The following is a 15,647-nucleotide window of genomic DNA, read 5'->3' as shown; positions in this document are numbered from 1 at the left end:
GGAAAGGATTCCTCATCTATAAGTAATCCATTAACAGAGTGTGTTAATCCATGTGTTTTCAGTTTCACCATTGCAAACAATAAGCTATTTCAGTGAACTGACACCATTATTTGCAACTCTCCTGGCAGTTGTTCAAATCAGTGCCAACTGCAGACTCTCAGCCTTTTTCTCTGTCTTGTTCAGTGGCAATAGACACAGTCTCTAATTATTCTTACATACAGTCTCAGCTTAACTTTCATGTACAGTATAATTGCCGTTATGTCTCATAAAAATGGTTCACAAACTTTTTGGATCAATAAATCCTGTCAGCTCTGAGGATTTTTCATGACCATTATGCATCCCTATCATCAAGGTTTTAACTGAATACATGGTAAAAACCGTTAGGACCTGATGTGATGTGCAGGCCAGTTATGGGTCACTTACCCCATGGCTTTTTAAGATTGCCAGTGATTCACAAACTACAATTTGGAACCCGCTGTTTTAGGGTGATAGGGTGATTGCAGCTGCATTGGGATACAGAACTACCTATGTCTTTTGCTTCATTGGTTCTCTTCTTCCCATAGGTGTGATGTTTGTTTCTTATATGCCACCATGAGCCTTTTGGATAGGGTGGGATATAAATCTAAATAAATAATAATAAAGTTTGTTGTGGAAATGGATTCTTTCTCCTCAACTCGGGAAAAACTTTCTTACTATAAGGGTGGCTAAGCATTGGAACAGGCTACCTAGAAAAGTTGTGGAATCTCCATGCTTGGAAATTTTCAAGAAGAGGTTAGATAGACACTTGACTGGGATACCTTAGTCAGGGTGCTCTTGCAATGAGCAGGGGTTTGGACTAAATGACATCCTGAAGTCCCTTCCAGCCCTATATTTCTGTGATATTCACTTTCTGTCAGTTCCTCTTACTTTTGTTTCAGATTCAATCTGTTTGGTTATATGTGCTTGTTAAAGAGTGAATTACTTTTTGAAGGAATGTCGGTTGCTTGATGTCCTATCTGTTCTCATAGTAGAACTATGCTTAGAAGTTGAGGATTTTTGGGTGGTTGTATAGACTTTAGCTAAGCTGTGAAAGAAGCCTTGTAAACAAGTCTTTGCAGTAGAAGTAGAGTATATGTAATTATACCCTTTTTCCTATAAAAGTGTAAATCCTCTAATTTTCCCATGTAAAATAATTGACTAATTCTGCCTTTCCAGATAGCTCAGCTATAGGATAATCCAAATCTTTAAGGCCAGCTTCAAGGAGTGAACACAAAATGAATAATAGAGCTCAGTTCCCAAGATGCAGAGGGCCACCAGTGTGAACCTGGAAGACTTGAAAATGTCTGCCTGCAGCAACTTTGTGGAACACATTTGGAAGCCTGGCTCCTGCAAAAACTGCTTTTGTCCTAAAGCTTCCCACAGACTGCAGACATCCCTGGAACTGGGAGCCAGCAACGTGCCCTTGCACAGCCGGAATGGAGTTAGAGCCAAGCCTGAGAAAATACCTTCAGAAGATACATGTGTAACTGCCTCGCCCTACACAAAGCCGACAATCGCTGTGAAGCCAACGATGATAAACTCAGATGTCTCTGACGTATGGGCGGATGTGAATATGAATGCAGATATTTCACAGGTAATGATTAATGAAGGGAGTGGTATTTTACAGTGTTCCTTTCACGTAAGGCTTGCATTTGGTTGGCAACAATATGGATATTTGTTATGATGGGTATATATTAAGCCTACCTCCGTTATCTTTATCCATTTTTTTTAAACCAGAATCTTTATTTTTTTTTCTTCTTCTTTCCATTTGGTTTTTAAACCCAGTTACATTAGAGTCTTTCAGTTTCTAATGCAAAACACTTAGCAAAATCTGGTGGAAAACTTGTTAAAATGATATAATATTGAACTAGATTATACATGTAATTCTCAAAGAATCATTCATAAACTTGTTAGGTTAAAAAGACTCTTATCTTGTTGCTTTTTTAATTGCAATATTGTGGATTTGATACACACCTCTCTTCTTCCTGTAACAGAGATTAGCCTGACAACCCCAAGGGCTGAATTCCTCTGATTTTTGTACAGAATGTATTAAACATTCATTTTTCCATTCATGACCCAGCCACTGTATCTCAGTTCTGACCTGGAGGGTCCACCTCGAAGGATGAGGGGATCTACATGTCCATGTAGTCCTTGGCTTTTCTGCTACACCTGAGGCTGCCAACTGAATTGGCAGTTCCCGTGGCTAGATACCTGCTCGCTAGGAAACTATATTTTCATATAGATGACCAAACCATCATCCATTTTTAATGGACTCTTAATTGGTTAATGGATCACTAACCGCCTGTGCCAGTGAACTGGCTAATGTGAACGTTTTACTGCCTGATTTATAAATCTCTTCAACCCATTCAGTTCTTTTTAATATACCGTTAAAGGCGATGAACTGAAGGAGAACATTGCATTAAATAGTGGTTAGTGCTAGAGATGGGACTAAGTGGCATAGTTCAGATCAACATTTTCTTCAAAAAAGTGTGAGTAATTTTTGGATCTGGAGAGTGATTCAAGTCCATTCTAATTATGACAGAAATAATTTGGTAAGGGATTCTGAATACCATGCATGAGTTTTACATTGTTTTTAGTCCCACCCACCTGTCTGACCACCTTGACTAGTTTCTTCTAGATGTTGTGCATGTATGCTAATCAATAAGCACAGGAGGTTTGTTTCAGAGAACTGGATTTATGGCAAGCTCTGTTTCTAGTGACTGATTTATCTCTGTTTTTATGTCTGTCCTGCACCAGTTCCATAGTTTGAAACACTGACTGCTTCAACTCCCAGCAAGAAATTGTAAGCAGCTATCTTCCCATTTACTTAAAACATTAGTTGGAGCTGCTTATCAACTGTGCTATAATCAAAGAGTAAATGGGCTCTTGTGCATTTAACTAGACTGTCAGTACTCTGCTTTACTTCCTTTTTTAGGACATATGGGAATACAAGCATAAATGCAGTTTTCTACTATTAAAGTCGGTGCAGTTACTCTGGTTTTAGTCTCAGTTGCTGAGAGCAGAAATTGGGCTTTGACAGTTTATTCTTCTACACACAGGTTTCTCCCATCTCAAGTCTTTGGCATGCAACAATTTATCACTTACCAGGCATGTGTAACACTCTGCATTCCATGAGATTTTCCCTTTCTCTTCCCTTAGTGAGCAGAGGAAAAGAAAAATTGCCACTACCCCATAGGATGCTGATTCTCAGCTGGGGTGCTGTGAGATCTCTTTAAGGGAGCTGCGCTGCCTGGCCCTTGCATAAGGAAAGATGTGCTCTCCTCCCTGTGTCTAGTACCCTGTGCTTGCCCTCAGCTAGCCCTGCAGTGTCTGTGGCTATTCCTCTGAGGACTACTACTGCTGACATTGTGCCATCAGCCCCTATGCCTGCTGTCCCCCCTATTCCCAGCCATGTCTCTGGACATGCATCCACAGCTTCACTGTGCAGTTCAGCTCATTTCCTCTGCTCCTCTCAGTCTCCCAAGGGTGGTGGGAGGGGCCCCAAAGGCAGTCATTAGCATGTGAGACCCCACAGGAGCATGTTCAGTGGTGAGGGCTATCCTTACTCCCTCAAGTACAGACTGGGGATTGGGAGGGAGCAGATGGGGAAAGAGCAGAACATGACAAGATTAGGTCCTGCCCCCACCACCCTTACCTGGCACAAGCTATATCAGTAGTTCTCAGGGTTTTTTAGTCTCAAGGCCCCTTCCATATATTTTCTGAATTTAGTTTCTAGCTCAGCGATTCTTAACTGGAATCCCACAAAATTCAGAAAACTTATGGAGGGAGCCATATGGCTAAAAAGGCTGAGAAACACTGCTGTCATGGGAGCAGTTAGAAAGAATCCCTGACTTTAAAAAAAAAAAAAAAAAAAAAAAAAAGAGAATCCCTGACTTCAGGTCTTGCTATTGGGAGTAAAGATAAGGTCTTCTGGAATGCCTGGGCATGCTACACATGTGTAAGTGAAAGTGGGGAGTACAAGTGCCTCTAGCATATCAGAAGGGAAAAATTTCACTGCTTCCACTTCTAGCTTGAAATGGAAGGGATCTTTTGCCAGCAGCCAAAATGTTCTGGTATCAGTGCCATTTAGTATGAAGCCTTTAACTGGAAGCACTGCAAGAGGGTTCCATTCTGCCAGGTTTTGGTGAATCGATAGAATTACCCAGAGACAAGGAATCTTAAGGCGAAAGCGCAGAGGTAATTGTGTTGCAGCAAATGTACTAAAGGAACAGTTCTTCTAGGGGGGAAATGATCTTGCTCTGGAAATAAGTTACTTTCATTCCAATCCAGGGTAATATTTCCCAGGTTAGGTCAGATTTTATTCTATTCAATGGGCTGTGTCCTGTGTCTGGAATTTTTTTCCTGTCAGGGTAGGTAAGTTGTTTTCCTGGGGTATCCCAGTCTCATGTTCATGTTCTAAGTCAGGGGCTGTCAACCAGGAGTACATGTACCCCCGGGGGTACTTGAGAAGGCCCTAGGGGTATGTGTGGGTGGGCGGGGATGGAGCGCCAGCACGCGCCATCCTGCACAGGTGCCGGTCCGCGTTTGGCTGTGCCCGCCCCCAGCTTGGCATCTGGCTGCCAGGGGGTACACTTACCCAAAAAGGTTGAAAACCCGGAAAGAAAATTACTGTAAATACACACACTTCTAATCAGTGACTCTTTGCTGCTTCTAAATACAATACACACATGCAGTATGTCAGGTGGAAAATGTTACTAGATAAGAACTTGAATAAGAAGAAAATGTAATGCCTTCTTCAATATATAGACTTTGTTAGTAATGCAAGAATTGTAAATGGTGCAGAAAGTAGGACATGTTTAGTGAAAAGGTTGAAGTAGTTACTAGTGGGACAAGTACACAGGCACAGAACAGAACTAACCACAAACCTGAGAGAACCTGAGCTGCATTTCTTTTTTCTTTTTTTTAATTCTCTTTCTCTTTAATACACACCCTAAAAATATACTTTTATCTTTGACCAACACAGGTCAGCTGGCAAATGTCTCCTGGAAAACATCTCCTTATGAAGCCTGGAGAAACCCAAAGAACATGCCTTGACAATTTTGGGAGCAGCATTATGAGAGAGCCCTTTGTTCAAGATGCACTAAATGACTGTGTTCAGCATCCTCAAGGCTACTCCATGGTGGGCCTGCATAACCTTGAAAGTAGGGTGGAAAGAAATATCTCTTTCCATAGCTTGGCTTTTGTGGATGAGATGAGTGGACAGGAGAACAGAGCTATACTTGCTAACAAGGAAAAGTGCACTTTGGCACAAAGGGCCTTCTGCCACAAATCATTCTCCTTCACTGACAGAAGCACTATGTCTACCATGGACTCCACTGGAAATCCATCCTTTCAGGTAAGGGAAGGAGCCACACTTCCCTTGGACAGCAGTGGCAATTTCTGCTCTCCAGGCTTTGAAAGTGAAAGTGGGGAGTACTGTTCAATCATGGACTATTGCAGAAAGAGTCCTGTCCCACAAGATACTTCATGTCCAGAGGATAAGGGTGTATGGCATAAAAGTGAAAATCCAGCTACAGGGTTCTGGGGAAAACAGGACCCAGCAGAGAATCCAAGGGAAAAGACAAGATCAGTAAAGTTTAATGAAGATGAATGTAGAGTTTTGAATTTACCTTCATATTTGCAAAGGGAGCACCATTTACATGACCCTCTACAATATCGTGTGTGTTCAGAAAGAAAAAAGTCAGCATTCAAATCTGAGGCTGCTGTTGTATCAGACAACATACTGAGCAGCAGCAGCAGCAATCCTCTTGCTTTATCCCAGGAAAATGAATGCTATCCCCTCATTAGGGAATCAGATATTAACAAAGGAAACCACTTGGAAAATTCAAGCAGTCCCCAGAATGCTCAACTAGAGCGCCAGCATACCCATCTTGCAGAACCTGCCCACAGTGAACCCATTTATGCTGAAAGTACCAAGAGGAAAAAGGTGCAGTTAAATAATTCTGACGCACATACAAAGACAGACAGGCCTTCATACAGCCCCATCAAAGAGCAGGCTGATGGCCCCTGGAGAGATGGCATGCATCGTTTGAGCAATGAAACAGAGGATTCCACCACGCAAATAGCAGCAAAGATCACAATTATGGCAGCGCATGCGGAGAATGACAAGAAGACAATATTTCTTAGCAGCCCAGACTCAGCTGTTGGGGTCCAGTGGCCATGCATTAGTGCCTCCTTTCATCCTGATTTTGCAACACCATCGCCAACCTTTGGGTATGGAGAAGGCCACCAAGCAAGTATTGGGATGGGTCTGGGTGAAGACAGCCATAGATTTCATCAACAAACAGACAGCAAGTATTTAGTTAATGAGAGCCCTTCTGTTCCTCCCAAAATGTCCAGAAACATCCAGACTAGCAGTGAGGAGATGCACATGCCTGCAGTCAGCTCTCCTGTGGCAGGACTGCATGACAGTGATGATCATGATGGTCCCAGCACCCAACTCTCTTCAAGGAACAGTACCGATACTAGCGTTTTGGAGGCTTTGCCCTCTTTCTGCTCTTATATCAATGGGATGTCAGCAGAGGAGCTCAGCAGGGGTCTGCCAGTCTCCTCCTATGAGAGAAGGCATAAAAACACTGTTGCAGCATGGAGTAGGCAATGCCGAATAGAGGAGGAAGAGGAGGAAGAGCAGGAGCTCTTAAACTACCCACAGGCAAGGGACATGGATAATGGACCAGCTAGTGCTCCCAGCAATGTCACTGCCCATCAAATGGAAGACTGCAGTCTTCAGGAAAACAACCCTGGGATGTGCAAATCAGCATCTTTTGCTTTTGATTTCCCTTCAGACAAGAAGGAAATTGAGGAATTTGTACCTCCTCCTCCACCTCCAAAGAAACAATCCAGGTACAGTTGGATGTATGAAAGTGTTCTGATGTTAATTTTTGTACTGAAGATGATTACAAGTTATGTATTTAAACCCAAACAGAGTTGCTTGCTGCAGGGATGAACCTAACTGAAGGAGGCTTTTCTTTTTTCATCCTGATTTAAAATATGAATGGCCTGATAAGAACTGACTTTCTGGAATTGCTGTGCAGCTGCATACTTTCTTTCCTATCATGCCAGATCTTTATAAGCCCCTGTACAAATGCTGTGATAAGTTGTGGCAGTCCTTTAGAGTTGATATAAAAAAGAGCTTCTGGTTGCACTTGTTTTATGTGCCCTTTTCTTCATTATATTGATGTAAAGACACAGGAAGCTCTTAGCATTTCCTAAGTCAGACGTGGACTGAGAAGCCCTGTCATGCATAGGAATACTCAGATACCAACCAAAGAACAGGTTATAACATCCTAGACAATATACATTATTAGAGAGAACCCCTAGTTAAGATTCACCAACACTTTTTTAGTTGCTTTTAACTTCGCAAAATATTAACTGTTTGGGCTGAAATTATGCCTAATGGGTGTCTCCCTTAGGCTGTTTTAGTAGTAGTAGTAGTAGCAGCAGCATTGTTTCAACTAAAAAGGACTCAGCCATTTCTGAGAACAAAGGTAAGAGAAAATACATCATTTTGTATCTGTTAAAAAATTGAGAAGCTCAAGCATCTACAGGCCTTGAAGTAGACATTTAAAAGTTGTTGGGGAGATACGAAAGAGGGTCCGTTATGTGATCAGGTAACTAAAGACTGATAAAATGTACTTGCAAAGGGACAGAACTCTGGTTGCACAAACCTGCTTAACTCCAGAATTTCCTAACTTCTGAGTGTTTGACTTTGTTTTTGCATTTAAAAGAAAGTTAAAGTAGCAATTATGTATATTAAATGTATATGGAAAAGAGCTATCCCTCTGAAAGGTCTGCTGCCTTCCAATAATAACTGGTCCTCTCACAATTTGTTACATTATTTTTCTGCATTTAAATTTGTGTCTCAATAAAAAAATCAAATGAAGACCAGGACCAATGAATACAAACTCCTGGAAGACTGCTTCAGGCTTAATACCAGGAAAAACTCCTTCACAGTCAGGGTGTCCAGACTATGGAATAAACTCCCTCCAGAGATGGTGCAGTCACCTACCCTGGAGGTTTTCAAGAGGAGACTGGACAGTCACCTCTCTGGGGTCACCTAACCCCAGTTGTCTTCCTGCCTAGAGCAGGGGGGCAGGACCCAATGATCTGCAAGGTCCCTTCCAGCCCTAACAATCTATAAATCTAAATTCTTCCCAGGGCTCTTGGTAAATCAGGCAATTTGGTAGATGAGGTAGATACTTACAATGGGTATGTAGAAGATGAAATTAGATTAACAAATCCTTCCATTTTATAACTTGTCCATTCCTCCCCAATATGATTAAGTCACAAGGCGTGTAACTTCTAGTGCAGTTTTTTATAAGTAGAGGAGAAAGAAAGGTGTTTGAAAAAGAGAGGCAAGTCCAGCTACTAGGCTTTGAAGCCAAAGGAAGTGGTGAAACTGGTTTACTTGAGAATTTTAGTTTGCTGTTGTGCAAATTCAGTTGCATCTTAATGTTCCGTTGCTGAACTTGAGATTTCTTACACCTTGCATAATAGAGAAGATGAGTTTTTAGAATAGCTAAACAATAGACAAAATGCATTTCTGTAAAAAGGGAAAGAATAGAAAGCTTTAGAACTCCTCAGCAGTCAGAGAAAGGAGAGCATTCATGGAAGGACATCTTTTCAGAAAAGCCTTATGTCACACATTCTTCTTGCTGTGTCAGGTGCACCTCCAGATTGACATGGAGGGTAAGAAAGGGACCACAGAGAGCCTGCTTTAATATCAAATATAGCAACAGAAAAATATTTTGACTCTGTGTACTTTTGTCCCTGGCTGCTGGCATGTTGTTCCTCACATTAACCTGTGGCTTGTGACTGTGTTCTTTCCAGAATACTTAGTCTGGTTCAGACTTTAGCAGAATAGAAAGCTGTGAAAATACGTTGCTGTGGAAGAGAGAGTTTTGCATCTCATTCAGTATCACTTGAATGCACAAGAATTACAGGAATGTAGGAAACAGGAAGTTATTTATGGAGGCAAGAAATGTGAGGTGCTGGCAGAGCCTAATGAAGTCAGGCCAGGGCCTTAGACTTCATGACAGCCTATCTGACCCTGCCCTTCCATCATTGCTCTCCTCCCCCACTTTAATGTGGTAAGTGGCTGTTTCCTTCCTGAAAAAACAGAACAGTAACATGGAGCCCCTTTTCTCCACCAGGAGTTGGAGTTTTCCTATGGCTGCTGAGCTCTCCTTCCTTTCTCCCCAGGGTTGCCACCCTAGTAGGGATGGTGATCTTGGGCAGGAGGGCTCTTCAGTTCTAATATGCTAGTTGTTGAAGTATGTGCTTGAAGGGCCTGCTGTGTTCCTCTCCTTCTGCTGTAGGACCGGCAAAGGCCCCTCATAATAGTGTGTGTTGGAGTTAACACTCCAGGGAGCCTGATGGGGAAACTTCCTCCCCTCAGTGTCATCACAGACTACCTGCGTACTCAGGCAAAGACTACTGCAGCCATTACTCCTCAGTCCCATTCAGAACTTGTCTTCACGCACACAAGGGTTAGAAAGTTATACTTTAAAAAATGAAAGTTGAATTTGTATGATCATATGTTCCCACATCTTGGGATCCCATAAATCAGTTCTAGTTATTAAAGTAGGCAACAGTGTTATGTTTTATCCACTTGTGTCTTCTGACAATAGACGAGATATGTGGTGTATCTGCATAGTAGATGCCTTGATCCCCTCCATTCCAACTATCCAAAGAGCAGATATTTCCCCCCAGCTGCCAACTCCCCTGTAACAGCCTTAAAAAGATCAGGTCACAGTTTCACAGGTTTCATAAATCCAAAAATATCAACCTGTTCACCTTCTTTGTACATGTTCTCATTTCCATTTTAACTTTTGTTTCTCTGAGCATGTTTCATGCACAGCATAGCACATTGCTTGTGTGTGGGCCTGTTAGCATATGTGCAGAGATATATGTAGAATACCTGTATATAGGGTAAGCATGTGTTTATATTCCTCCTCCCTTGATCTGTGTGCAGTGTTTGCCAAACTGTGGTTCTGCTAAATATGTGGAAACTTAATAAGCATTTTTCATATAAAGGGTCAGACCATAGAATTTAATCATGGAAGTCTAAAAATCCACTTTGGCTTAAGCCTAATCTGTAGGTTTAAAACTAGTTCCTTGGCTGCTGCTAAGGAGCTCACAGTACAACTTGGGACAATGCAGAGGTGACTTCCAGCCGAATTCATGTCTTTCCAGTGCTGGAAAGTCTGTAAAAGAGTGTATCTGTGCTGGAAGAACCTTTGCTCTCAGAGCTATGTCAGCAGAGCCGCCTAGTGGAGACAAGGCATATGCCAGCAAAAGAATTTGTGTTGGCATAGTTATACCACCTCCAGGACTATCAGGCATTAGGCTAAGATAACAAAAGCACTCTTCTACAGCCGTGGTTGCATCTATGGAAGGGTTTGCCTCTAGAGCTATCCTGGTTAGGGGATATAATGATTTTTTCATTCTCCTTGTCCACATAGCAGTATTGACAAAACTTTGCCCTCCAGACTTGACTCAGATTTAGTCTTGGGCTTTTGTTAAACCTGTTCAGAGGACTACCTAAACAAAGCCAGGTGTTACTGGCCGCAGGTGACTATTTGATGACAGGCAGGGACGGCCAGCGTGCAGGAAAGCACAGGGCAGGTCAACTGCCCACAAGCCTTGCTCCCTGGTGTCTCAAAAACAAACTGTGCCATTGGAGCTATAATTCTGGTTCTGGCACTGAAGGGTCCTTCCATGGTCAGAAACGCTGGTTATGGGACATTTTGTGCTATCAGAGCAGTGTAAATTGGATGCAACAGAGGCTGGCACCTAACACCACCATCTGAAAACAGTTGCTTTAATGTGCACCTTGGAGAAAACAGTTCAGAGCATTCATCATACTATTAAAATGTTACAGGAAAAGGGGCAACATTTAATATGCCTATGACAGAATAAAGGCAATACCAGTCCTTTAAAAACACTAACCTTGCAGTGCAAGAAAAGGATTGTGATAATCTATACTGAAATATAGTATAGTTGAGAATACGCTTGATCTTGGTCTTTTGGCTAAGATCAAGCATATTTATTCTCAACTGTGGGAATTGTTTGAGTGGGGCACATCTAGAATTTCTTAAAGGGAGGCTTGTTACTCCACCCCTCAGACCACAGAGAGTAGGAGTGAGGAGTGGCTGGAGCCTGTGGGCTGGAAAGGGACACTAGGGAGCCACGCAGGGATCAGGTGCTTGAATGGGGAAACCCCCTATCACTGCTGCTACTGCTGTCCCCATCTGACACAGACATGGATGGAGCCTCAGAGACAGTGGTGGCAGGAAGGTGAGGTTCTTCACTCTGGTACCTGCTCCCTGCCCTCTCAGTCCTCATGTGTCCCCTGTTGGCTGGGAGCAGATGCTGGAAAGAGGAGCCAACCCCCTGCTACCACCACTATCCTGTGAAGCTTGGATCCCTGTGCAGCTTCTCCCTGCAGCCCCCAGCAGCAGCAGGATGGGAGAGGCTCTGGGACTCTATCCATGTCTGGGTCAGATAGGGTCAATGACAGCCTCACACATATTCTTCCTTTAAGTGCCTCTCCCCAGCCTGGCTGCTCCCTCCCCTGCCATTTTCTATGCTGGTAGGGAGGAGGTGCTGGAAAGAGAAACCTATGCAGGCCCAGAGCAGGCCCTGGCTGAACCTGGCACTTCGTGCAGCTGTTCCCTGCAACTCGCAGCTGGAGCAGGGAAGAGGGAGCTATGGGGCTCCCCCGGTGCTGGGGTCGGCTGGGAACAGTGGCAGGGCATCCCCTTCCAGCACCTGCTGGCCAGCAGGGATCACAGTGGGGTTATGGCAGAAAGAAGAAACTAGGCTGTTGCTGCTGATGTTCCTATAGAACCACATGCAGCCACAGCCTGTGGCTGGAGTCAGGTAGGAGCAGTTTTGTGGCTCCCCCGGCACCTGGGACGGTGGTGGTGGTGGCAACTATAGAGGTGTCTATCCTTACTGCTATACCCTGTCTGGATCCACCCCTGAGTGTGTGCATTTGTTTTGTTTTCTTTTTCTTTTTCTTTGTCTTTTTTTTTTTTTACTACTTGAGCCTTACAGTACACATTCAGTTTCATGCAGGAAAATGAAAACTGTTTACCTTGTCTAATTATACTTACTGCTTATTTTAAAGGGAGCTACAGTTTACTAATTTGAAAGCAAAACAAGTACTAGCATGTTTAGATTTTTCTCCTTGGCTATAAGAGATTTAAAAAAAAAATACTTCTCAGTATAATTCCTACATGGTGCTGAGGAGACTGGTATGGAGAAATAGCCTTGTTGTCAATGTCTCAGAAGCACTTACAGACATAAGAACATAGAAGTGCCATTTTAGATTAGACCGGGGTGGGCAAAATATGGCCTACAGGCCAAATCTGACCTGCCAAGGGATTCTATCTGGGCCAGGTGCATCCCTCAGCTCCGCCTGGCCCAGGCGCAGGTGGCAGCCTAGGCCATGGCACTTATGGCTGTCACATCACCCCTGAGTATGCGGCAGGGCAGGGGTGGCATGGTAGTAGGGCTCAACTTCCCAGCAGCCCCTGCAGCAGCAGCTCACTCTGCCTGGCTGCCACTTCCCACTGTCTCTGCTGCCATCGCTGCTGGACCCGGTCCTGCTGTCCCAGGACCCCTGCAGACAGGGCATGCTTGGCTGGGCAGATGGGATGAGGCCACAGGTAGGCACCAAAATCTTAGGGTGGTGACAGCATAGGGCTAGGGCTGGGGCAGAGCCATGATCTGCTCTCCACACAGCCCTGCAACAGGTACCAGTTCAGTGGGCAGAAACTGGCACCCATTGCAGGGATGTGCAGGGAGCAGATCACATCTCTGGGCTGAGGGCCCCGCACCACCCCACACTGCACCTGGTTCATGCCATGGCTGCTCATGGCCCAGCAGCATAGGGCGGCCTTTGCGAATTGTGACCAGCCCAGCCTGGGAGGGAGCTGGAGTACCCACCTGTGACCCAGTCTCCACTGCCCCCAACTCAGCAGAGGTGCGCATGGGCAGCCCCAGTACAGCACAGCTACAGAGCAGCACTGATCAGCTTGGCAGTGTGGGATGGTCTACTCCACTCATGATCCATTAGGGCTGCCCTGAGCTGCAAGGCCATGAGTAGTCACGGTGCAAACCAGGTGCAGCACAGGGCCAGGTCCCCAGGCAGAGCCACAATCTACTCCCTGTACATCCCTGTGATGGGCACCTGTTCAGTGGGCAGGAGCTGCTGATGCCCATGGAACTGGAATGAGCAGGACATGTGGGAAGTGGAGTGTGGCTTAGCCCTGGTCGCAGTCCCATACAATCACAGCTTTGTGATCCCAGACCCATTCCTGGCCCTGCCTGCCTGTCCTACTCTCAGACACCACTCCTGGCCCCCCTATGGCCCACATTGCTTCCACCCAGCTGAGCGCACCCCATCCACAGCAGTCCTGGGCTGGTCTCAATGAAGACCCTGCCTGCCTGCCTGCTCCCTTTTGCACCCCCAGCAGTTGATGTGGGGCAGATGCACCCTGAGCCAGATAAACTCAACTGGCATCCCCCCCACCATGCCAGGCTGAGTCAGGTGCTGCTGGGCTGATTCAGCACCTCCCCAGCCCTCGGCAGCTCCGCAAAACTCCCTAAACATCTCTCCAGTCCAAGTAATTGCCCACCCCTGGGTTAGACAAATAATCCCTCTAGCATGGTATCCCCACAAAATCTGGGGACTTTCTGGTTGGTCTCCTCCTGGCCCTGGCCAAGTTGTCCTTCTACCAGACCAGGAAGACGGCTGCAGGGCTGTCATCCTTTCTGTTGTCCATGCACATTGCTGAGCAGAGTTTCACTGAGCTGTGTCCACTGGATCCTTGGGTACATTCAAGGGATAGTGGGTGCTAGTTGGAATTCTCTGCTTGGTGTCCTTGACACCTTAGTTATTAATCTATGATATCCTGTTCCTCTTTTTTCATGATTTGTCCCACAGAATTAGTAGTTGTACATTTAGTAGCCTACCTCTAGCCACTGGGGGGAAGGGGAGGGGAGGGGTTACTTCCTGATGGGTCTAAGTTCATGGTCATTGTATACAAATAGGCTTGTCTCCAACAGTGGCAATAGTTGATGCTTTAGAGCAGGGATCAGGAACATACAGCCCAGAGGCCATATCCAGCCCTCAGAGCTACTGTATGTGACCTGTGGAGCTGGAAGGTCTTTCTTTGCACCTGTGGTAGTGCTAGACAATGAGGAACTGTGCTTGGGCTGGGCAGCTGGAAGCTACACCTACATTGCTGCCATTTCTTCTTGTCCCCTGCTTCCTGGCTACAGCTTCCTGCTGGCAGGAAACCGAACAGGGCTGGCCAGCTTCCAGATGTGCCTACACTGCAGCTGGGAGTGGGAGGGGGATGGGGAGAAATAGGTTTGGGTAAGTGCAGCCTCCAGCTTCCTGGCCCTGGTGCTGCTCCTAGCTGCCTGGCCCCAGCACAGCTCCCCACCAGCTGGAAGCTGTGCTCACACCCCAACTGGGGGCTGGGAAAAGCAGTGGTAGCACCAGCACAGCTTCCAGCTGCCTGGCCCTGGCACAGCCCAGGCAAAAACCCCTCCCTCCTGATGCACTACTGAAGCCACCAGGCCTGTGCTTGACTGGAGCCAGATTTTTCTGGCCCATGACTTGAAAAATTGCCAGGCCCTGCTTTAGAGGGAAAGTATATATACAGGTCATGTCTAATGTAATCCATCCCCTGTCATACTGTCACTGGCATCAACCATCATTGGTTTAGGTGTGATATGTTATAAAGCTGATATGCAGAAGGAAAGTGCTGGGTTCGTGCCTTTTGGATGCATTGTTTAGCTATATAGTGAAGCCCTGGACCATGGGTTGACAACCTACACCATTTTAGGCCAAATCCAGGCCACAGAGCCATGTAACTTAGCTTGCAGACGTGGGGTTTGGGGGTCATTCAGCAGTGGATGGTTTCAGCAGTGGTCACTTTTCTGTAACCACTGTCTACCACCACAAGAAGAAGCGGGGACAGCCTCTGAGTCCTGGCACCCTGTACTCCCTCCAACCTGAGCTTTATCATTCAGGCTGCAGCCTAAAAAGTTTGCCAACTCCTCCCCTAGATCTTTTTTGGAATGCCTCTGTCCCTTCAGGAACATGCCAGGGAATGCCATAATGAAGTATACTGCTCCTATTCTGTGCATGCTACTCTTCAAAACAGATGATGTAGCCCGCTTGGTGCAGTATTAGGCACATACTGTACACCCCTCTGAGAGAGCAAGTGACTGACATGTGCCTAGCACCTCACTAACAGGATACTTGTTATAGCAGGGGTGGCCAACTTGCAGCATGTGTGCCCAAAGAGGCATAGCAGCCTCTTTGTGGCATGTGTGCATAATTTGTCTTACCGCATGTAGTGCTGTAGTGCCCCCATTGTGTTACAGCATGTAGTATGTGTGGAGCAGACAAAACATGCTTCCCTCCAGTGCTCTCCAGCATGGTCCTACGGTAATGGAGACAGGCCTTTCTTTGCTTCTTTTTTGAGTTCTTTGGTTTTTGTTTTTGTTTCCTATTCGTTTTGCTTTTTTTTATTATTATTATTTAAAAAAAAATAGACATTTACATCTATAAAACCTGAACCTGT

General features: G+C 45.2%; 1 protein-coding gene across 3 annotated transcripts in view; it reads left to right on the top strand.

The window, feature by feature from the left end:
• The window catches only part of PRAG1 (PEAK1 related, kinase-activating pseudokinase 1), a 55,039-nt gene that overhangs the window by 2,253 nt on the left and 37,139 nt on the right, over window positions 1-15,647 (top strand). For all 3 annotated transcript variants that reach the window (XR_003091724.1, XM_025191424.1, XM_025191425.1), the window contains exons 2-3: window positions 1,195-1,612; window positions 5,003-6,882. Coding sequence is in view for 2 of the 3 variants with exons in the window: in XM_025191424.1 (XP_025047209.1) it covers window positions 1,280-1,612; window positions 5,003-6,882 (2,213 nt within the window). In the remaining variant the exon portion in view is untranslated. The remainder of the gene's footprint in view (window positions 1-1,194; window positions 1,613-5,002; window positions 6,883-15,647) is intronic.

The sequence above is a fragment of the Alligator sinensis genome, unplaced genomic scaffold (assembly GCF_000455745.1).
Source record: "Alligator sinensis unplaced genomic scaffold, ASM45574v1 scaffold208_1, whole genome shotgun sequence".
NCBI lineage: Eukaryota > Metazoa > Chordata > Crocodylia > Alligatoridae > Alligator > Alligator sinensis.
The sequence above is the reverse complement of the archived record's forward strand: the minus strand, read 5'-3'. Positions and strand labels throughout refer to the sequence as shown.